Source organism: Suricata suricatta, chromosome 2 (genome assembly GCF_006229205.1).
Source record: "Suricata suricatta isolate VVHF042 chromosome 2, meerkat_22Aug2017_6uvM2_HiC, whole genome shotgun sequence".
Lineage (NCBI taxonomy): Eukaryota > Metazoa > Chordata > Mammalia > Carnivora > Herpestidae > Suricata > Suricata suricatta.
In genome coordinates, this window is record NC_043701.1 from 186059748 (window position 1) to 186083066 (window position 23319).

Genomic DNA, 23319 nt, shown 5'->3' on the forward strand with positions numbered 1-23319 from the left:
CGCCCCCCCCCCACGGCCTGGCCCTCTGATCTGCCTGGTGGCACAAGCCACGGGGAGCCTGGCTTCCCCCAGCGCGGGGCCGCCCAGCACCCACCGAGTGCCTCTCAGCCAAGACGCCAGCACCTCCAGGAGCCGGCTGCTGGGGCCCCCTCCCCCCGAAACCCCTCCCCCTGCAGGGCTGTGCGGCCTCCGCCCGGGTTAGCGGCCGGCCAGCAATGCTGTAACCAATCGGAGCCCGTCAGGGCTGCCGCCACTTCGCGCCATGGCGGAAACGCAGGGCGGCACTGCCACACCCGGTGGCCGGGCCACAGCAGGCCAGACCCAGAGCTGTCTTCTGCCCACCACCGGGGCGTGACAGCTAGGGAAACGGAGCCTCGGGGCGGCCTTCGGTGGGGCCCGCAGCCGAACGCCCAAGCTGCCGTGCACGAGAACGTGGTGTGCTTGGCAGGTCCGTGGGCAGAGCTGTGCCCCCAAAAGGTATGGTGGAACCCTAGCCCCCAGAACCTCAGAGCGTGGCCTCATTTGGGTCTTCCCAGGGATGGGGTGAAGGCACGGAGGAGACTGCCATCTGCGAGCCGCAGGGGGCACAGCCATCCCCCCCAGGCTGTGCTTTCAGAGGCCCAGAGCACACAGGTCACGGCTCGGGCCCTCTGCCGGCACAGCATGGCCCCCCACGTCGGGCTGAGTGCCGGCCCGAGACGGCACGGGGCTCACGCGGCCCCCGAGCGGCCCCACCTTTGGCCTCGTTCTCACTGTCCAGCACGATCTGGAAGGCGTCGGGGGCCAGGGCCAGGCCCGCGTTCACCAGCAGAGCCCGCTGCTTCCTGACGCCGTCTCTGGGGGCGGCTTTCCTCGCCTGTGACCAGAAGAGAGGGCGCTCACGCCACGGGAGGGGCACCGTCTCCGGGCTGCGGGGTCCCGCGGGGCCCGGCTCCCGGGCAATCCCACGGAGCCCGTGACGGCACCTGCTCGATGGCCATGATGGCCTTGTCCTCGGCGCGCTCCGGGGACTGGTACAGCATGGCGCCCAGGTGCAGCCGGTTGAAGGCCATCTTGAGCTCGTCCTGGTAGAGGCCCAGGCTGTCCAGAAGCATGGCCTTCCGCAGGTGCTGCATGGCCGGCTCCAGCCGGTCCTCGTCCTCCTCGATGTGCGCCATCTCCATGTGCACTTGGCAGCGGAGCAGGACCATGAGGCTGGGGGGGTGGGGACAGCACAGCGTCACGCGGGCCCAGGAGTGCTGGCTTCGGGGGACACCTCAGGGGGAGAGGTGCAGGGAGCCTCCTGGTGCCCCTAGCTTTCTGCCGTCCTGTGGGCCCTGCCTGGCCTTGTCTGGAGGACTCCCGGCGGGGGACAAGCAGTGGAGGGCCATTTGGAAGCCAGGGCACCTAAAGCCTGCGCTCTGGGGCTCTGAGCAGCGGGTGAGCAGACCGGGGACACGCGGGGGTGGCCTGCCCGACAGAGCACATGGCCAACACGGGAAGCTTGCGATGCTGCCGCCACCTGTCCATCCATGGGTGCTGCCTGCCACCCCCCCCCCACGCTCACCGCTCCCTGCAGCCGCCCTCCCAGCCACCCCCCCATGCCCACTGCCTTCCCAGCCTCCCCCCTGCCCCCTGCTCCCTGCAGCCCGCCCACACCCCACCCCCCATGCCCCCCGCCCACCGCTCCCTGCAGCCTGCAACCAGAGCCTGTTCTTTGCCCCTCTGAAGGTGCCCCCGCTTGGGTCTTAGCAACTGGGGCACACGCCCCATCAGAACAACCACCGTACCCCACGGGCCCTCACCCTGCCTCTGCCGTGTCTACGGGTGTCAGTGAGGGGTCCTCACAGCCTTTCTGTCACAGGAGGCAGAGAGCCCATGTCAGGGGTCAGGCCCCGGGACACCGGCATTAGCAAACCCAACAACTTGGGCTCAGTACCAGCTCCACAGGACCCATGAACTGACTGAGCGCAGGGGGAGGCGTGTGGCCTGCCTGTGACCTCAGGGACAGCGAGAGGCAGGGAGTCCCTGTGGCCCTGGCTAGTTCCACGCTGCTCGCCGGGAACCAGGGTCCGCACACTCTTGCGCACAAGGCCGGACAGCAGCCAGGGCCACGGTTCTGGGGCGGGTAGAGCGGACGCCTCAGGAGCTGGGCAAGGCCAACGCCGCACACGGCAGAGGGGCCACGGAGGGACAGCCCACTCCAGGAAGGACCTGGCAGACCGCTCGCTTGAAGAGGCGAGTGAGGGAGCCACAGCTGCCAGAACGGGAGGGCTGGGACCAGGTGAAAAGGACTTAGACATGAGAGATTTTCAGGCTTAACTTCTTCCTCCAGCTGCGGCGAGGCTGCCACACGCACCAAGCGTACTGCAGGGCCGGATCCGCGAGGCGCATGAGCGGCACGGGCTCCGGGCAGCACGGCGCCCGCAGTGCCAGCACACGCCAGGCGAGCGCGGCCGAGGAAAATGTGACCGCAGTCAGGATGCAGGAGGGGCCACACGTTGAGCTTACCAGATAACCCGCTTCACGCGCGCAGTAAGATACAAGTACGGATACATCAGCAGCCCGAAGACCATGCTAAGGACAGAACAGACCCTGGGTCTCAGAACTAGACTATGAGAGGGAAAGCTCCCGCTCAGGGCTCACGGCAGACAGGACGCAGCGGAAGGCCAGCCCGAACGAGACAGAGAGGCGAGCGGAGCTGGGGCACCGGGGGCAGTATTGAGGGGACGCTCGAAACTCCAGTCCCAGGAGGTGGGGAGCAAGAAGGACGAAGTCACAGCCAGTAGCTTCCCGAACCTAAGGAGACGTCCTGCCCCCTGGCCGAGCAGCCAGCAAACCCAGGGAGGGCTTCGTAAGGCTCCGAGGAATCCCATGACCAGAACTCTGAAAACAGAAGGCGCAGAAAGACTCCCGGCGCACAGAGCGGCGCTGGAAACGGCGCACGTCTGCGTCAGGAACCGTGACGGCCAGAAGTGGAACCGTCTCTTCAAAGCGTTTGGAAAGGACAACGAGCATAAAGCCAGAACCCAGGGATCAGTCAAGGTATCTTCAAAGATGGGGGGGAGGTGAAGCCATTTCAGATCCGCCAGGCGGACGGCCAGCCGGAAGCGGTCTGGGCTGAGATACAGCAGGTGGGAGCTTAGGCGTGTGGGACGGAGAGCCGGCGGGACTGGCCAAGAGGGACGTGAACATAAGAAACCATTGTTTCCCTCTAAAACCTTCTCCTTTTTGAAGAAAACCACTGGCTGCCAAGACCGACGGCAGCCCCGCAAGGTAAGCGGACAGACGTTCACATAGGGGACGCCACACGCCATCCAGGAGAGTCCACGGCACAACAGCGCGGAGGCAGGGAGCGGGCTGAGTGGGGAGAAGGCTGAGGGGGCGCGGGGACGCGTGCGCGGCTGCCCCTCACGGATCTGCTGCCTGAGGACCCGTGTTATCGCCCTCCAACTGCCCCCCACGGGACTCACAGCCGAGGAAGTGGACAGAATTCTACAAGTCAGCCTCCAGGAGGCAGGGGAGGAGCCACAGGAAGTAGAGGGAGGAGCAGAAAGACGCGAGGCCGGAGACCAGCTCGGCAGGACACGGAGCACAGAGCCCGGGGCTCCAGGCGCCGCGCGGGTGGGCACAGTAGGTGGAATGCAGACGGGCGTTGTCTACCCGACATGCCCTTCCAGGCCGTGCTCCACGCTTTCAAGGTGCGCAGAGGCCAAGACTCAAAGGAATGGAAAAGGAGGGGCCGTGCATCTGGGGAGAGGTGGTGTTAACACCACACGCTGGAGCGCCAAGGCCGCGGGGTCTGCATCCTCCTCCCACGGCCCGGCCTGTCCCTTCAAGGCACTCCAAGGCCCCCTCTGCCCTCCTGCTCTCAAATGGGTGCCTTGTTGGGCTCAGGCCCTGTCCACAGCCTTCCTGGAGGCCCCTGTGAGCTCTGGACACACAGTTCCCACTGCCTCTCAAGACAGGGGAGTCTGTAAGGGGCTGCGGGTCTGCTGCCAGCCTCCTGCAGCTCCGTCCCTCCCGGCCCACACGGCTTCTGTGCTGCCAGTTCACCTGCTCCCCAGCGCCAGCTCTGTCCACAGGCCCTTCTCAATAGCAGAGCAGCCCTTTGACAACTGAAAATGCCACCTCTGTGCCAGGTCCCCTGATGACACTACCCCCAGCATAGTCCCTGTCCCTGGAGGACTTGACAAGCCCCCCTTCTGCATGTATGCAGGGCTCTGCTCCTGGGGCCATCCTCCCAGCCCCCAGGCCGTCCCCTCTGTCTGGGCTCTGACAGGAGGTCCACTTCTCAGGGACCGACTGGGACCACCCTGCCTAAACAGCACCCATTGGCTCTCCCTCCCTGCTTTGCTGCCTTCTTAGCGCTTCCCACAGCTGGCCTACGAGAAGCAGAGTGGAGATGGAGGTTCAGGTGCAGGTGTGGGTGTAGGTCAGGGTGCAGGTGTAGATGTAGGTGCAGGTGCAGGTCTGAGGGCAGGTGCAGAAGCAGGTGCAGGTGCAGAAGCAGGTGCAGATGTAGGTGCTGGTGCAGGTGCGGTGCTGGTGTAGACGTAGGTGTAGGTGCAGGTGCAGGTGCAGTGCTGGTATAGATGTAGATGTAGATGTAGGTGCAGGTGCAGGTGCGGTGCTGGTGTAGACGTAGGTGCAGGTGCGGTGCTGGTGTAGACGTAGGTGCAGGTGCGGTGCTGGTGTAGATGTAAGTGCAGGTGCAGGTGCGGTGCTGGTGTAGACGTAGGTGCAGGCGCAGATACAGATGCAGGTGTAGATGTGAGCTCAGGGGCTCGGCCGGACCCCTTCACTGTGTGTCTCTAGGGTCTGCTGTGGTGCTGGCTCAGAGTGGGTGCTCAGCAAGTGTGTGAGAAGTGCCTCCAACCCGGTGAGGAGAGAAGGCAGGGGGTCCCAGACACCTGAGCCGGGTCTGGGAACCACAGCCCCCAGCCTGACCCGTGAGTATGCCAGACACCCGGTGGTGGACACTGACTTCGCAGCAGCTGGCGCCACACAGCGGCCATGTCAGGCTCTTTGTTCAGACCTCGCGGAACACAGACAACAGTGTACCGGCCCTGGCCTCTGGGCATCATAGCGGATCTGGATCTTGCTGGCGCACGCCTGCAGGCTCGGGGACCCTCGGTGCTAAGATCCAGGCTGGTCCCCCCTGCACATTAGCAGGCGGTGGGACCATCAAGCCCCGCGCGGGGCACACAGACGGCTTCGTCCCTGCGGCAGCCATGCAAGCCCTCTGACAGGGGTGGGGTTTCCTGCTTGCGTCACTTACGGGGGAACAGATTGGATTTCATCTTTTTCCTGGTGTTGAGGGATCCTGCCCCGGCCCTCTCCCACCAAGCTCCCCGCTCTCGGAGAGGACACGCCCAGGATGAGGACGCGCAGGCCACCTGTCCACCTTCTCCAGGACGTCCGCGATGTTGGTCAGCGGCTTCCGCAGGTGGGACCTCAGGTTGTGCTGCAGCAAAGGGAGACAGGTGTTCCACTGGGTGGCGCACACCACGTGGATGACGCTCGGGTCGCCCAGGCGCACGGCCCGCTGGAGCGCAGCGTCAAGTCTCTGGACCACGTTCAGCTGGGCCTGCACAGAACACATTGCCTGGTCTGTGACGCCCAAAGGGGAGCGCCGCGTACCACCTGGGGAGCCCGGGCCTGAGCCCGGGGGCTGGAGGGCCAGCCTGTTTGAGGCAAAGACCTGCATCACCTTTTCTAGAAGGGACTGGGTGTCTAGAAGATTGTTTCCTTAAAAAGCCACAGTGGCCTCTGCACACCCACGAGGTGCTTCTCCTCCATGAACTGATTCCATCCAGTGTACTTCTCAGCCTTACACACTCACCGTGGCCTGTGACCCGTGACGTTTACAGCCCAAAGAACACGTCCTCTGTCCTGTGCTGCACGCATCCTTCCCACCAGACAGGCTCCGGCCCCACAGTTTAACGTGTGTGGAGCTGGCGTACCAGCCCCACGCTTCCTCAGGGCCCAGGGGGGCCGCCCCCGGGTCCTAAACTCGGCCACGTCCCACGGCTTCTGGCCGCCAGCCCCCGCGGGGCCTCCGCCACGCTGCCTCATGAACGGGTCTGAAGCCGTCTGACTGTACCCAACACAGCCCTCGCCGCGGCCCCCACGGCCACACGCACCACGGCGGCTGCCGTCTCCTGACCAAACGGGGGGCCAAGAAAGTGTTCTCTGAAAACCATCTCCTACACAGCGTCTGTCCAGCGCCCACCAGGTGCCAGACAGGAAGGTCAGTGCTAGAGGAGCCGCCTGAGCAAGCCCGCCAGCCATCAAGGAGGCGCCACCCAGAGCCGGCTGCAGGCGCGGGGTGGGCCCTGTGCCCGGCCGCGGACCTCCTGGCCCGCAGGCTCTCAGGGGTGCCACGAGCCAATCCCCTGAGTGCCTCCTTTGGCTCCAAATCTCTGTTTCAACAGATTCTTTTCCTTTTAAGCTGCAAAACTCTCATTAAAGAATGGTCTAAAATCATCTCTGGATTCCTTTTCTGGCAGCGGCTGCCGGTCCAAACCCTACGGCTTAAACAAGCAGATGGAGAGTGAAACCAGGCTCACGTGGCCCCCAGGGCTGGCCGCTGCCGCCGGCTCTGATGCAGACAGGGAGCACACAGTCCCCGTGTCCAGATCCGCCCTCCTGGGGTCCCTGCCTCTCCCCACATGCTCAGGGGTCCCTGCATCCCCAGCACCTCTTGCAGCCCTCTTCCGCCCACCCCCCGATCCCTGCCTGCCCCCGTTCCGTGCAACCTTACCGCCCACCCGAGCCCCTCAGGTTTCCAGGCCCCTGTGGCGGAAGGGCCCCACACTGTGGCCCAGAGTGACTTTTGCCTTCCGGACATGAGTCCAGATGGCAAAGATCTATGACAGGGACACGAAGGCCTAGCCAAGGGCAAGTGCATGGGGCTCTGGGACAAGCACCCCCACTGGGGCAGCAGGAGGGCTCTAGGGAGCTCATCCCCGCACCCTAACCCCTGCCCGGGCCGCGCGACCCCAGTATGCTCACTGGGTGAGGCGGCCTGGGGCCTGGGGGGCTCCCGCCGGGGAGGCTGTGTTCACCAGGGGGATCCGAGACACGGCGGGCGGCCTGCTGTCCCCTCACCGGGAGCCGGCAGCCTTCCGGCACGTGCGAAGCCGCTCAGGGATGCGGCCTCCCGCTCAAGGACTCACCTCAACCGCTGCGCGGACATAGATGTTCATTCTGCTTTCGAGTCCTAAAGCTTCTAATTCGTACTCCAGGCATTCGATTTCAATCAGTTTCCCAGGGTCCTGCAGACACAATTTTGGCACACGTCGGGATGTTCAGTGAAAGCGACCACACACATTCATTAACTTCAAAAACCATTTAAAAATATTAATGTACTAGGTAGAAACTCAACTAAAAAACTGTAAGAGAACACAAATATATATTTTAGAAAACTTAAAATTGTTCTCCTAAAATGCAAAACCTTATGTGAGAAAGCAAAAATAGTTTTTTCCGTTACCTTTTTTAAACATGGGGGGAAGTCCATTTCACTGGCCATTGAATTTTTACATAATTACACCCACCTCAGGCAAACTCTGTCTTCTCTGACTTAAGTCCCTGTCGGGCTAGGATGAGAGCGCCCTGCTTGGCGGGGCGGGGGCGGGGCCGGCCGGGTCGCAGCAGGAGCCCGGAGTCTGTCTGGGTGGCAAATGCTTCACTCTTCACAGACTGCTAAGCTTTTCCAAAGGCGCTGTGCCATTCTGCATCCCCAGCGGCTGGGCGGACGGAGAGCCCCAGCTCGCCCACATCCTCTCCCAAAACTGACACGGTCGGTCAGTTGGCTCGTATCAGCCGTTCTAGTAGGTGTGTCCACGTGAGTCAACATCAACTTCGGTCTCTGCCTCGGTTTCCAGGACGGCGCTCCCGAAACCCTCGTAATTTTCTGACAGAGCACCAGGAGTGTCCTTCCTTCTAAAGACGTGACTCCCCGGGCTCCTGGGTGGGGGCCGGTCACCCAAAGACCAAGCCATGTCTGGAAGCTTGGGATTCTCGGCACTGTCTCTGTCCCCAGAGAGGGGGCGGGGGCTGGAGATGATTAGTAATCCTCCATAAAATCCCAACAGTATGGGGCGCGGGGACCTGTAGTTTGGTGAGATGCCCACATACCGGGAGGGTGAGCCACCCCAGCTGCACAGGGACGGAAGTGCCTGCCCTCGGGTCCCTCCCACACCCGCTGTCTCTTCATCTGGCTGCACACCTGCCGCCCTCATCACGTCCTTCCAGAAGGATCTTCATTGCGTTTCCTGACCTTTGTATGACTGTAGCTGCGCCCACTCTTTGGGTTACCGTTTGCACGGACTATCTTTTCCTGTCTCTTCACTTTCAGCCCACACGCGCCCTTCAAGCTGAAGTGAGTCTCTTGTGGGCATAGAGTTGGGTCTTTTTTTTTTTTTAAATCCATTCAGGACCCTATGTCTTTTGATAGAAAAATTTAAGCCTTTATATTTAAAGTAATTATGAATAGGTAAGAAATTATCATTGTCATCTCTCCTTTCTTCCTCCCTTGCTTTTTCTCTTTGGTGATTTGATGATTCTCCATTGTGCTATGTTTTGATTCTTTCACTCTTTTGTGCATTGTGCTGCATGGTTACAGAAAGCTACATACGTTTATAGTAATGACCATCTATTTTCAGTTGAAATAACTTCAATCACGTACAAAGACTCGACCTTTTTACTCCCCCGCCCCACATTTTATGTTTTCTGTGTCACAATTTACATCTTTTAATGTTGTGTATCCATCAACAAATTATTGTAGTGAGTTATTTTTAATAATTTTGTCTCTTAAACTTTATACCAGGTGAAGTGACTTACACACCACCATTACGAGTATTCCGATGTGACTATACACGTACCTTTATGAGTGAATTTTATGCTTTCATATGTTCTCCTGTTACTAATTAATGTCCTTTCATTTCAGCTTGAAGAACACCCTTTAGCATTTCTTCTAAAGCATGTCTGGTGGTGAGGAAGTCCTTCAACTTTTGTTTGTCTGAGAATGCTTTTATCTCTCTTTCGTTTCTAAAAGACAGCTTTGCTGGGTAGAACATACTTGTTTGGAAGGTTTTGAATATATCATCCAACTCTCTCCTGACCTGCAAGGTTTCTGCTGATAAATCCATCGACAGCCTTATGGCAGTTCCCTTGTAGGAAATCAGCTTCTCTTGCTGCTTTCAAAATTCTCTTTTATAATAATTTTTATGATAAAACTCCTGACAGCTTTATTAAACTATGTGTTGGTGAAGTCCTCCCCGGGTGGGACCCTACGGGACCCACGAGCTTCATATACTTGGATGCCCAGACCTCGGCCCAGACTTGGGGGAGAGTTCAATCATTATTTCTTTAAATCGAGTTTCCGCCCCTTTCCTTACGCCTTCCGGGACTCCCAAAATGCAAACCCTGTTTTGCTTGCTAGTGTCCCATAATTCACATGGCTTCCTATGCTCATTTTCATTTTTCCTCCTCGGGTAATTTCACATGACCTTTGAGCTTACGCATTCTTTCTTCTGCTTGATCCAGTCTGCTGCTGATGGTGTCTACTGCACTTTTCACTTCCTTCCCGATATTCTTCAGCTCCAAAATTTCTATTTGATGGTTTTTTATGATTTCTATTGCTACAGAACTTCTCATTTTCCTCACATGAGGTTTTCTTGATTTCATGGTGTGTCTGTGTTCTCTTAAAGCTTGCTGCGTTTCCTTAAGGCAAGTATTTCAAACTTTGGCAATTCACAGACCCCCATTTCTTTGGAGCAGACTGCTAGATCTTTGTTGGACCCCTTTGGTGATGTCACGTTTCCTTGATTTGTCGTGTTTCTGGTAGCCTTGTGTTGGTGTGTGTGCACTTGAGGAAGCAGTCATCCGTCCCAGACTTTGATGGGGAAAGACCTGCACCTGTGGGTGGGGAGGAGGTGGCAGCCACAGCTCTAGGGAAGGTCCAGGGTCCTGGTCTCCACGCAGCTCCACCAGCCGAGCTTAGCATCGGTGAAGACTACGGGATTCCTCAACAGGCGAGGCTGCTGGCCTCTAGTTCCAAGGTCTGTTAGAGCCTTTGGTGGTGCAGGCTGCCTGGGTCTCCTGATCACTCCTTCTCCTGCGGGGACGTCCACAGGGGTCTCTTTTGGCACCTGGCATGGGTTGCAAGCAACCTAGCGGTGGCGGTGGCCCTGATGTCTGATGCACAGGCGTCCAGGCAGCAGCCATGGAGCCAAAGGCTGCACTGCGAGTGGTGGCACGGTGACAGCAGCTCTGGGCCCTGGGCACCGGCTGGCGGCAGCGATGCTGTGTGTCGTGTGGCTATGAAGCCAGGATCTAGATCTAATAGCTTTAAATTCCGCTCCAGGAACTATGCTCACCAGAAATTTGCGGAGCTCCTCTCCAGGGCCCGGCGTCATGCTGGGAAGGGGGTGACAGCAGCAACCGGGTCAGACAGGCCCCCAGACTCCAGGAGGCCGCGCTCCCCCAGGGACGATGGACAGAGCAGGTGCAGCACGTGAACGCCGTTACCAGGTATAAAGGAGGTCAGGGCATAACTAATAATTTGCCAGGAAGACACAGCAATTCCAAACCGACATGGACCAACACACGTAAAAAATGAGAACGGTACAATGTAAAACTGAGATATTCATGTTGTAGAGAGAGACGTGACACATCTCTCACAGAGATCAATAGAGCAAACAGATAAAAGTGAGTGAGAATGTAAGAACACCCTATTAACCCTGAAGTGCTATTTAATGGTTCCACACAGAATCCTTTACTTAAAAAAACAAAGGAGTCTGGCACCGGACAAGGTGCTCTTTCTGAAGTGATGTTAGAAATACCCGTGCAGGGGCGCCTGGGGGGCTCAGTCGCTTGAGCATCCAACTTCGGCTCAGGTCATGCTCTCACGGTTCATGAGTCTGAGCCCCCGTCGGGCTCTGTGCTGACCGCTCAGAGCCTGGAGCCTGTTTCGGATTCTGTCTCCCTCTCTCTCTGCCCCTCCCCCGCTTGTGTGTGCGCTCTCTCTCTCTCTCTCTCTCTCTCTCTGAAAAATGAACAAACATTAAAAAAAAAGAAGGAATCCTTTTCAAGTATGGGCCAAATATTTACAAAGTCCCACACTAGTTCCTACGGAGTGTGTTGAAAGACCAGGAAAGGCGCAGTGATCTTGGACGTGCACTTCACCGAAGCCTCTGCATTTGAGTGAAAAATTGAAATAAATAAGCACGGTGCTAGACGTTTCCACGGTACCAGACGTTTCCACGCCCGCCGACACTGTCAGATGGCCACCCCAGGAGGGATGACACCCCCCGAGGGCATGCTGCTCTCCCCGGAGGTCGCCTTCCGCCCGGTGGCCTGAAGGAAGGCCCCATCTGAGCGGAGGCAGAGGGTCGGGAGGGCCCCTGAGGGACTTCCTCCGGAGGCAGCAGGGGGCGAAGGTCCAAATGAAGTTTTATTTCTTTTTTTTAGAACAGTTTCAGATCCACAGAACCACAAACATGACTGATTTCCTTTCTGCCAAACCGAGCGTCCCTCCTCTGTGCCACCTCACGGGGGCGGTCTAGAGCCTTATTTGGAGGGAGACTTTCGGTGGGGGGGGGGGGGCCAGCTGGCATCTGACACCTGCAGGTCACCTGGGGCTGAACACAGCAGGTGCTGGACGGGAAGCGCAGGGAGCGACCCCTCCCCCACTGGTGGCGGGTCCCACCGCCTCACCCTCGTGGGCAGCGGCCACGGCCTCTGCGGGTCGCCAGGCGCTGTGTTCCACACCGGCCGCACCACCAGACACGGCTCCACGGACGAGCCCCTGCAGTTTCTCAAGTTAAAACACACAAACCTGAAGCTGGCACTCTCGGAAGCTTCCGGCAGAAACGCCAGCTTTTCTTTGGAGGGCAATACTGTAATACGTATTTTAAAACCTTAAAAGTGAAACTTCCCGAGTAATTTCACGTCAGTGACCTGACGCTGGGAAAAACCCGAGGTGCAGATAACATCTTTCGGACAAAATGGTCACTGCAGCCCTTGATGCAAAAGCAAAAAGTCACAGGACTTAAACGTCCAACGGCAGGGCTGAGGCGAGAGGAGATGACGGTGCAGCCGCTCGGGCGGCGCGGAGGCCACGTGACGTGCACCTGCGGAAGACCAGGCACACGCGCCCGGGCCGCCCCGTGCGGGCGCCCGAGTCCCTCTCCCCGCATTCTGCCTTTTAGCTCAGACCCCAGGAAGCGGGAGCCGCCGCCGTCGTGGGTCACTTACTTGGCTGCCGATTTTCTTCAGGTCGGAGACGCAGTCGGCGGCGATCTCCTCACATTTCAAGGTCAAAGAAAGATGAGCCAACTCAATAAGCAAAAGAATTCTGGGAAGAAAGAAACGAGAGAGTGAGGCGTGGGCACCCGTGGCAGGAGCGCACCCGCACACACCCGGGTGGGAGAACGGGCTCCTGGCCGCCGATCAACAGAGTGGGGAACGAAGCAACGACCCTGGGCCACGGTCCCCAAGCCTGGTCCCCCCCAGGCCCTGACACAGAACTTGGTGGAGACCCAGGGCTGCGTCCACTGGGTGAACCGCTCCTCCCTCGGATGGGGACAAGTGCAGCCTGGGGAAGGCGGGGACAAACAGCCCTGTGGCCCGGGTGTCACCGTCTGCACTACCAGAGGGCGGGTGGTGACACGGGCATACACACAGACTTCCTGGCTCAGAGCTGGCCCCTTCCAACCAGGGGACAAGCATCGAAGGACGCCGCCAGTCCAGGCCTTTGTACAAAGCAATAGGTTGATGCTAACGTCCGTGTAGAAACGCAAAGAACCAATGACGGCCCGAGCAACTCCGACGCAGCCCGAGGCCAGCAGCCAGACCACCGACGGGCAGACTCAGTGAAGGATGGCAGGCGTCCAGGCCGCGGCGTAAGGCCCGCTTCCTCGGCCTCGAAACCGATGTTCCGGACCAGGCAGGTCTCTGTCGGGCAGGGGAGACCCATCCACACACCCCTGGCTGCCAGCCGCGAGATGCCCGGAGCAGCCCCAACAGTGGCCACCAGCAGTGTCTCCAGACGTGCCAAATGTCCCCTGGGGACCAGCCGGTGGCCCTTCTGTCCTTGGCCAGCTCACCGTCACAGTCAGCCAGGAGCCCAAACGGCCGGTCTGCGGTAATGAGGGAGCTGCACGTCACCACCCCCCTCTCCCGGCCCCGGGAAGCGGTGTGGCCCCTGCGCGCCCTCCGCCCTGCCCCCTCCTGCAGCCGCACAGCCCCTGGGGCTCCAAGGCCCTGGCGACCCGGCCCCTGACGCGCTGCCCCTCGGTGCTCCCTGGGCTGCGGCCCCCGCCGTGCGGGGAAGAAGGGACAGCCCGAGAGCCCGTAGAAATCACTGGGTTGTAGTCCTTTTGTGGTTGTAAACTAACGGAGCATTTCTTTCCACCCAGAACTGCAGGCGCAGAAGCCCAGGTGGCGGGTGTCAGCCGGGTCCCTCAGCGAGCCGGGGGCCTGGGGCTCGGGGCCAGGAAGGCCTGAGAGCAAACGCACAAAAGGCGGCACTGGCGGGCGGAACCCGCGGCCCAGAGAGCAGAGGACACGGCCTCTCCTCCGGGCCCAAGGCAGTCTGCGCGAAGCCGCGAGGAACCTAACCGGACAGTTCTGTACGTCAAAAATTATTTTCACAAACCTAAAAGGTACACAGACTGGGACACCTGATAAATGCCCCGGGCCTGGAGGGCTCAAGTTTTAAAAGAACAAAGCTTTTTCAAGTCAGTAATAAATGATTTATACCCTGCCTACAAAAGATGCACAAGAGAGGGGCGCTGGGGGCTCCGTCAGTTGAGCATCCGACCTCGGCTCAGGTCATGATCTCACGGTTCGTGAGTTCGAGCCCCGCATCGGGCTCTGTGCTGACAGCTCGGGCCTGGAGCTGCTTCGGATTCTGCGTCTCCCTCTCTCTCTGCCCCTCCCTTGCTTGCGCTATCTCTGTCTGTCTCTTAAAAATAAATAAAAAGCATTAAAAATTTTTTTTAAATGGACAAGAGAAATGCACAGGAAGCTGGAAGGGAAAAATGCCAGTGAACATGTGCAGAAACCCCACCGCGGGAGGCCCTGGAGGGGGAGTGGGTGGCCTCTGCCCCCTCGCTCCGAGCTCAGTGGGGGGCCCGTGCTCTGCTCAGCTTTTGCAGCACTCATCGAGGCGCCAGAGACCCATTTCTAGAAACTTCCTCTGGGGCTGCTCCTATGAATAGTGAGACCCCCCAGGGGCAGGCCCAGCCCTCACAGAGGACGCCGGAGGGGACGCTGCACGTCCGTGTGTACACGTGCGTCCACATTCAGAGGTGTGTGTGGGTTCACACGTTGGAGGTGTCCTCACTGACCGTCCCGAGGGTCCGGAAACCCATGACCAGAGCTCAGTTGGAGAGTATTTTGTGATGCAGAGACACGTTCACAATTTATATGGGCAAAGTAGGTTAAAGCCTACATGATCATAATGTTGAAAGTTTACATTGACTCATTTTCAAACTCTCTAAATCACTACATATCAAATTTGAAATTAAAAATAATGAAAATCACTTTAAAAATGCATACATACACCACCCCTGGCCCAATAAATCTGTATAAACTCAAGAGCGGTGGGGGGGGGGGGCTCATACACGAGGTGACAGTGACCTGGGACGTCTTGTGGCCCCTGGCGTCCCATCTGGACACAGGCTGCCGCAAGGCGCCCGGTGGCCCCGCCCCCCGGAGCCCACGGCCTGTGCGGTCCTTCCCTTCGAGTAACTCACGTCTAACCCACAGGAGCCCACACGTCGGGCAGAGGCCGTTCCCGGATCCGAGCCCGACACCGGGACCGGGGCTGGCGCGTGAGACGCCCCGGCCCAGTCGGGCCTCAGAAGAAACCCGGGTCCCTGTCCCACAGGCACAGGCAGGTCACCGGTGAAGCCCCGTGGAAGCCCCGTGTCTGTGACAATTTGTGACGTAGCCGTTGAAAATGGACCCCGCCTATGCGCTTTCCAGGGCTGCTGGGACGGATGGCCACAAACAAGGCGGCTGGACAAGTTCATCTCGAACGACCGAGAGCCCCAGAGACCGGGGTCCAGGCCTCCGGGACCACGCTCCGTCTGGCGGCTCCCGGGCAAGGCCCTGCCTCGCTCCTCCGGCTCCTGGTGTTTGCGGGCGATGGTGGCGGTCCTCAGCTGGCGGCCGTGGCTCTCGCGAGGCGGCCCCCACTGTCACTCGGCCCTCCTTCCCGGAGGCTCCTGTGCCCCAACCTCCCCTCTGCTCCCAAGGACAGAAGTCAGTGCCCAGGGCCCACCCTCCTCCAGCGTGACCTGTTCTTGACTCGGTTATGTCACCGGCAGCAAGGGTTAGGGCTCGAACGGATCTTCGGGGGACACAGTGCCACCCATAACACCCTCAAACCAACTAACAAATGACAGATGGAAAAAGCATATAAACAGCCACCGCGGACAGTGGCCAGGAGGTTTCACGTGTTTGGATGCAGAGTTGGTGAGAAAATATCACTTCTCAACAGCGGGAGTTCAAAGGCCTCCCGAGCGGCTGAGTGTCGCCCCTCAGGGATCTTCAGGGACGCGCAGACGGACCACAAAGCGATACGGTAACTGCAGCGGCCACACCAACGGGTGTGCTTGCTCCGTTTTAATGTCAACACGTATGACAATGTGACAGTGGGTTGGGAAGAAAACCCATCATGTCTGTGGGAATAAACTAGAACATTCTGGTTCATTCCGTCAGCCTCTGGCTCAGCCTCCCACTGCTGGGAATCCAAGCCGGGACTCACCCTGTCTCAGACCACACCCAGAGGGCTCCGGAAGGCACGGAACGGAGACACTGAAACGCGGATGTAAGGCGCGTAATGACCTGAGCTGGCAAATCTGATTTAAAGGGTCCGACGTGGAGTCATGCATCCCGAATGCTCCCCAAACGGCACACACCTCCGGACCGAACCGAACCGGGGGAAGAACTGCACGTGAACCTGCGCGGCGCCCGAGGCTCCACGGCCTCCAGCGCGGCCGTTTCTGCCTCCTCCCATCGCCACGCGTGCCGACGGACGTGTGACACGGGACACTTACTTCTCCTCCCTGACCGAAGGGACGCGCTGGTGATCGTAGTAACTTAGCTGCTTGTAGGGCTTCCTCAGAACTGTGCTGACGTCATCAGGTAGCTCCTTGTTATCCAGTTTCCTAGAATTCAAACATTGAATAAACAAACTACCCCGTCAGATTTGCTCAAATTCTCCGAAGAGAAACTCCCGTCTATGAGCCCGTGTTTCCCGCTGAACGGAAGGCCTAAAAGTTCGCTCCCCCTTCCGCCTTCACCCTCCAAGACGACCCCTCACCCCTCCCGGGGCGGGACCCGCCGGCGCCGAGCTTCCTCCCTCCCCTCTCGGGGCTGCGTCAGCACCTGCCTCCTGCTGCGCGTCCCCTCCGCACACACGCGCCGATGCTCACACGCACTGACCTCCTCACACACCCGCACTGATCCTCACACGCACTGATCCTCACACACGCGCCGATGCTCACACGCACTGACCTCCTCACACACCCGCACTGATCCTCACAGACACTGATCCTCACACACGCGCCGATCCTCACACGCACTGATCCTCACACACGTGCCGATGCTCACACGCACTGACCTCCTCACACACACACACACACACTGATCCTCACACACGCACTGATCCTCACACACGCGCCGATGCTCACACGTACTAATCCTCACACACACACTGATCCTCACACACACTGATCCTCACACACGTGCCGATGCTCACACGCACCGATCCTGACACACACTGACCTCCTCACACACACACACACACTGATCCTCACACACGCACCGATCCTCACACACGCACCGATCCTCACACGCACACTGATCCTCACACACACTGACCTCCTCACACACACTGATCCTCACACACACTGATCCTCACACATGCGCCGATCCTCACACGCACTGACCTCCTCACACACCCCCACACACTGATCCTCACACGCACCGATCCTCACACACGCGCCGATGCTCACATGCACTGACCTCCTCACACACACTGACCTCCTCACACACCCACACTGATCCTCACACACACTGATCCTCACACACGCACCAATCCTCACACACACTGACCTCCTCACACGCACTGACCTCCTCACACACCCACACTGATCCTCACACACACTGATCCTCACACACACTGATCCTCACGCACACTGATCCTCACACACCCACACCGATCCTCACACACGCACCGATCCTCACACACACTGATCCTCACACACACTGATCCTCACACACACTGATCCTCACGCACACTGATCCTCACACACACACACTGATCCTCACGCACACTGATCCTCACACACCCACACCGATCCTCACGCACACTGATTTCACCTCTCCTTACCGCACTGATCGCTGCCTCCTCACACACACACGTCTCTTCACTGCTGTCTGCTCGCAGCCCTGTCTCCCCACACTCATCTCCTCACTGCCTCCTCCTCTCACGCACTCATCTCCCCTGTATTTTCCTCTCACACAGCGGATCCCCACCTTCCTAAATCCCTGTTGCCACGGAAGCAGGTGTGTGCCTGGGCACATTCACACTTTCGTTCCCTCTAACCCCTCCTGTCAGGTTTGTGCTCATTAACTACAGTAGTTTTCCTCAGCGCTGTGGTCTAACGCCCACCGCATCTGACAGGTCACGTCGGACGGTGTCACCCGCTCCCTTGTCCTAAGCCCCGCCCCACTCCGCCGGCAGCCTCTTCGGCTGCTTCTGAGCAGAGGGAGGCGGGCAGAGTCCCATGCCCCTGGCCCGGCCGCACCGCCCCCCTGCGTGGCCACAGCCCCTCTAGACGGCACAGCGACACGGACCCAGCACCTGCACTCCTAGGCCACTTACCGTTTTAGCATGTTTATGTGGTAGGTGACAGACAGGCTAATGGAGGTTCTCGTCTCTTCCTTTAACTGAAGCTGGTCCACTAACTCGTGTTGCACCTGTCATCAGATGGAACGGAATTAATTGATTTAAACAGATAATTAGGTAGAGATCCAGATATTAGTTATTATTTTATAAATATTCTTCCTTTAAAACTAATATTTGTAATGAATGAGTGTCTTCTCTTTAACGGTGCATTATATTCAGTTTTCACAGCCAACCCGAGCTAATTTTCTATCCACGAAAGTTAGTGCCAGATGGCGCTCCTCACACAGGTTGCTGGGGTTTGCAACGACTTTATCGGAACAAATTTTCTAATAGTTTTAATTCAGTGATGCTCCCAGTGAAATATTCAAAGATCACAATGAAAGCAAAAGCTTTGGGGCGCCTGGGTGGCTCAGTCGGTGAAGCGTCCGACGTCAGCTCGGGTCGTGATCTCACGGTTCGTGGGTTTGAGCCCCGCGTCAGGCTCTGTTGCTGACAGCTCAGGGCCTGGAACCGGTCTTCAGATTCTGTGTCTCCCTCTCTCTCTCTGCCTCTCCCTTGCTCACGCTATCTCTCTCTATCTCTCAAAAAATAAATAGAAAACATTAAAAATTTTTTAAATAAAAAGATTTTTTAAATAATTTAAAAAAAGAAAGCAAAAGCTTTTGTTCTGTTCTGTCGACAACTGCGCACTGTGCATCTGCTCTTGCAGCTCTCATTGCGTGGACTCGGCTGTCTCTCTCCACATTTTTCCATAAATGACACTTAAGCAAATTTCCTCCTCTGGCTGCGTCGCCGGCACGCCAGCTTACCATGACGGAGAACGCGTGTCGGTACTTCTCGGGCGCGTTGGCTCTTACAAAGGGGGCTGCAGTGGAGCAGAACTTCGCGGCCTCCTCCTTTCTTCCCGCCTGCAGATAGCACTCCAGAAGTTCCCTGGATGGTGTCAAAATACTGGATGTCAAAACGTGGCGAAATCGCTTTCGGCCGCAAATGTCTGACAGCCAGGTTATTTGCATTTATTATTTTCACGTTTCACAAACTTCAGGTCACACGGCGCTGGGAGGGCGCCGCTCCCGCTGGAAGAAAGGGATGCTTGCGGCACAATGACCTCGGACATTCAAAGTCGCCTTTTTAAAAAAAAACATCATATTTACATTTATTTTCTGTTAAAAGCCCCCCAAACAGCCATAAGGCAGGTGAGGAAAGCCGACAGATCCAGCCCCCACCTGCAGGCAGGCCCTCTGGCGCGTCCGTGCGGACACGGGGCGAGTCTGGCTGCTTCTCACTCCTCCCGCACGGACACCACGTGCCGACACCTGTCCTGTGGCTCCTCAGGCCCGTCCCTGCGGCGACGCACTGGCGTGTGCTTCCCTGGCTGAGTTTTACGTTGCTCAAGTGCCTACTGCATTAACAGTGACAGAACTAAGGTTTTAGCACCACGAGCCAGGATTGGGACACAAGCCTTCACTTCCTATGTCCTGAGTCTGAACTCTCCTCTGGTGACACCCACGTGATCAGGACACGGCGATGTCATCTCCAGATATCATCAGACAAGCACACGGAACACGAAATTCTAACTACAGAGTCCAAAGCAAAGCCGCAGTGCAGGTCCCAGCAGGGGGAGGCGGGAGGGGCTGCCCAGGGCGCTGGGGGAGGGACTCACAGCATCAGCTCTGCCAGCCACTCCTTGTCCTCCGCCTCGGTTTGGTTTAACACGTGTATGATTTGGGCGAGGCTGGAGATCAGATGGTGACGGGACCCCGGCTTGAGGAACGGCCTCACCATTTGCCAGTAGAGGACGGACGCGTTATATACCAAGAAGTAATACCTGCGGCGAGAGAAGAGGAAGTGTGGGAGGAGTCACAGGCTGTCCCCAGCCTCTTCGGGCGTCCCCAGTAGATGGCAGCAGCCAGGAGCGGAGCCCTCCCTGGGCGGCCACGGGCACCCCGCCCAGAAGGGGCTCGTGGCTCCGGTACCGCCCCAGCCACGATGACCCTTCCACACAACCCCTGAGTCCGGAGACCCCTGCAGTCATTCAGTCATTCAGTCATTGCCAAAGTGGTCAGCTCCCTGTGAAAAACACACCAGTCAGCAAGGTCTCTTTTGGTTCCCAAGGGATAGACAAGAACCGGCAAGTGCAGGGGAAACCAAGGAAGGCCTCCCGGAGGAAGTAACATCCTGCTGAGACCTGACATGTGATGAACGGTCAGCCAGGACAGCGGTGCAGGTGCAGGGTGGGGCAGGCAGAAGGAGGGCAGATCTCTGGGGAACAAAGTCCCCAGGCCTGTGCATGAAGAGCCAAGGGGGGAGGAGGAGGGGAACAGGGACGCCCCCCAGAAGCTGGGCTTTTTCCTGAGGGCTGGAAACAGCCACGAACTAGGAGAGTCACAGGGGCCGATCTGCCTTTCTCTCTCCAGGCCTCTCTGAGGGCCGGCTCCCCCTGGTGAGAGCCCAGGCGCCCGGCGGTCCGCACTGCTCCCCCGACGGATGTGCGCTGCACATGCCCCGGACCCGGGAAGGACTCGGGCGCGGCAACGAAACGGGGCTGTCGCTCCTTCCGGGGGCTAACTCAGAGCCCCTCTCGTTCTCGGCCGAGCTGCGCCCACATCTATTTCTGAAGACGGTCCTGATGGCCGCCGGGGCTGCTGCTCCCCCGCCCGGCAGCCTGCAGGGGCCCCTGCGACCCCCGGAGCTCAGCTGCCCGCCGCTCCCGCTTCACGGTCCCAGGACACGGTCCCCTTGAAGTCCCAGTCTCCTGAGAACACGTCCCCCGTGCGGAGGGTCTGCGGGGTGGGCCGGGGACCCCAGCGCCCACGGCAGGGGCTGCTGGAGGCGGCTGTCAGCAGCACCCACTGGGGACCGGAGGCGTGAATATAGAATTTGCACCAAACCTCTTTAAGGGGTGTCCTGACTCCCGGGGGTTGTATGAACACCAGCTCATATGCGAGCTTAACACCGGGCGGTCGCCCAGCAGGGGGGGCGCAGGTAAGTGGGGGCGGTGGGGGACGGGACTGAGGCTGAACCCTCAGAGAGGCCCCGAAAGTGAGGGGGCGCCAGAGACCGGGCCAAGGAGAGGCTCCCAGAGAGAAGGCAGACGAAAGCCACGTGCGGGTACAGAGGAGGGGGGAGGCGGGGGAAGCGCGTCAGAGACGGGCACACACCCACGTGTGCCCTCCAAGCGTGAACCGGAGCGAGGACCCACTGAGCTGGCACCGGCGCCCCGTAAACTCCCACACAGTCCCCGTTAGAGACGGGGGGGGCTCTCACGCCTACCTGGGTTCTCCTTTTGCAAAGTTTATTGCTTTCATGTACTGAGTCACACAATTTTCAAACTCCTCCTAAAACAACATAAAAAACGCACAATTCAATTGAATTTGCCATGAAAACATCAAGCACTGCTCCTGGTCACTTCGGGGGACGCCAGGCCGCACGGCAGCTGGGCCTGGAAGGCCGCGTGGAGGCGGGCGGAGCTGGGGCACCCGTGAGCTCCCTGCAGGGCCCCCCTGCCTGGCCAGGGTGGGGGCGGCTGTCCCGGGCACGACCCGGGCACCGGCATGCAGAGGCCAAATGTCAACCGGGAGCTCAGGAGAAGAGAAGTAGAAGCCGGCAGGTTTCCCGTCACCACGGGAGGCTGCCTGCTTGCCTCTCCGTGAAGGCACTTGAGGGGTTGTCCGGCCTGCCCGGCTTTGGAGGCGGGGTGAGGCCCTAACTATTTCGACACAAGATATAAAACTCTGAGGAGGGTCAAGGCAGCCGGGGAGGGGGAGCCGAGCGGGACACACAAGGAGGGGCTGATTCAGAGCCGGCACGCGGAGTGTGCGGGTCACTGAAGTGCCAGGGTCGTGCACAGGCGGGCGGCACGCTCCGACGCCCGACTCCGGGATACGGGGGCTCTCACCAGGTTCTCGGCGGACTTGGGGGCGCAGAGCTGGGCCCTGCACAGGTGCGCTCGGCCCAGGAACTGGGTGACCGGCCCCTTCGCCTTGAAGTACATCTGGAGGCAGTCCTCGCTGACGTCCGGCTGCCCCATCTGCAGGACCACACCAGCACCCCGGAAGGCCCCAGAGAGCTGCCCCTGGCCGGCTGTCTCCCCTCCAGCAAACCCCCGAGGGAGGGGCTAGGGGACAGATCTGAGGACCGGGCGCCCCCCATTTCCTGTCCAGCACATCCCCGCAGCCAGGCTCTCCCGCTCTGCTTCCCGCTTCCAGGAAACCCAGAACAGACACCCCGGAAGGCACCCCCACAGGCCCCAGGCCCTGGGGAGCAACTACCTTCAGGGCCTGTTCGGCACACAGAACAAACAAGTCTGGGCTGAAGCTTTCCGTGGGGTCAAACTCGGATTTCCCCAGGTTGGCGGACTTGATCAGCGCGTACGCTCTCTGCAGGGAGGCAGCATCTAGGCGGACAGTGTGGAGGCGGGTTCGGGCCGGGCAAGCACCCTGGCACCACGGAGCGAGGTGGGGACGGTCGGGAGGGCGGGGAGGGGGCTGGAGTCCTCCCTGCACAGCCCCCTGCCCCCTCCAGCAGCGGCCCTGACAACACCTCCTTTTTACAGGGACTGACGAATGGATCAAGATGTGGTTTATATACACGATGCAGTCCTACATGGCAACGAGAAGGAATGAAATCTGGCCATTTGTAGGAAAGTGGATGGACCTCGAGGGCGTCATGCTAAGCGAAGTAAGTCATGGATATCATATGTTTGCACTCATAGGTCTAACAGGAGAGACCTAACAGGGGACCATGGGGAGGGGAAGGGGGGGAAGAGTTAGGGAGAGGGAGGGAGGCAAATCCTGAGCGACTCTGGAATACTGAAAATAAACTGAGGGCTGAAGAGGGAGGGGGAAGGGGAAGGGGGGAGATGGGCATGGAGGAGGGCACTTGTGGGGAAGAGCACTGGGTGTTATATGGAAACCAACTTGGCAATAAACTATTTTTTAAAATAAATAAGTAAATAAATAAATAAATGTGTGAATTTGGTAATTAAAAAATAAATAAATAAAGGGACCCTGGGGGGGGCACCTGGGGAGCTCAGTCGGTTGAGTGACAGACTTCTGCGGTGGTCATGATCTGGCGGTTTGTGAGTTCGAGCCCCCCCTCCTCCTGCGTTGGGCTCTGTGCTAACAGCTCAGAGCCTGGTGTTTGCTTCCGATCCTGTGTCTCCCTCTCTCTCTGCCCCTCCCCCGCTTGCTCTCTGTCTCTCAAAATACATAAAAAATATTCTTTAAATAAAAAATATAAAGGGCGCCTCGGTTTACCGTTGCCCAGGTCAACCAAACGCGAGAAGCGGGGGTTTCACCGGTCACGGAGTTCGGGGGTGACTGGGGTGGGGGGAGTGGGTCTCGGCAGCCGCCTGGAGCTCCCAGAGGGCGGGGGTCGCGGAGGTCCCAGCGCTGGGGGGGGGGGGG

The 23319-nt window shown here is 58.9% G+C and overlaps 1 protein-coding gene across 1 annotated transcript in view; it reads right to left on the reverse strand.

Moving 5' to 3' along the window:
• Positions 1-23209, reverse strand: part of CFAP46 (cilia and flagella associated protein 46) — a 91556-nt gene extending 68347 nt beyond the window's left edge. Inside the window, exons 1-14 of the mRNA XM_029932813.1 lie at positions 23170-23209; positions 22183-22307; positions 21810-21941; positions 21185-21249; positions 19575-19739; positions 18721-18844; positions 17888-17982; positions 16056-16166; positions 12244-12343; positions 7161-7259; positions 5379-5569; positions 966-1194; positions 737-856; positions 362-368 (exon numbers count right to left, since the gene is read on the reverse strand). Of these exons, the coding sequence (XP_029788673.1) occupies positions 362-368; positions 737-856; positions 966-1194; positions 5379-5569; positions 7161-7259; positions 12244-12343; positions 16056-16166; positions 17888-17982; positions 18721-18844; positions 19575-19739; positions 21185-21249; positions 21810-21941 (1438 nt within the window). The 5' untranslated portion in view covers positions 22183-22307; positions 23170-23209. The remainder of the gene's footprint in view (positions 1-361; positions 369-736; positions 857-965; positions 1195-5378; positions 5570-7160; positions 7260-12243; positions 12344-16055; positions 16167-17887; positions 17983-18720; positions 18845-19574; positions 19740-21184; positions 21250-21809; positions 21942-22182; positions 22308-23169) is intronic.
• Positions 23210-23319: the final 110 nt, after the last annotated feature.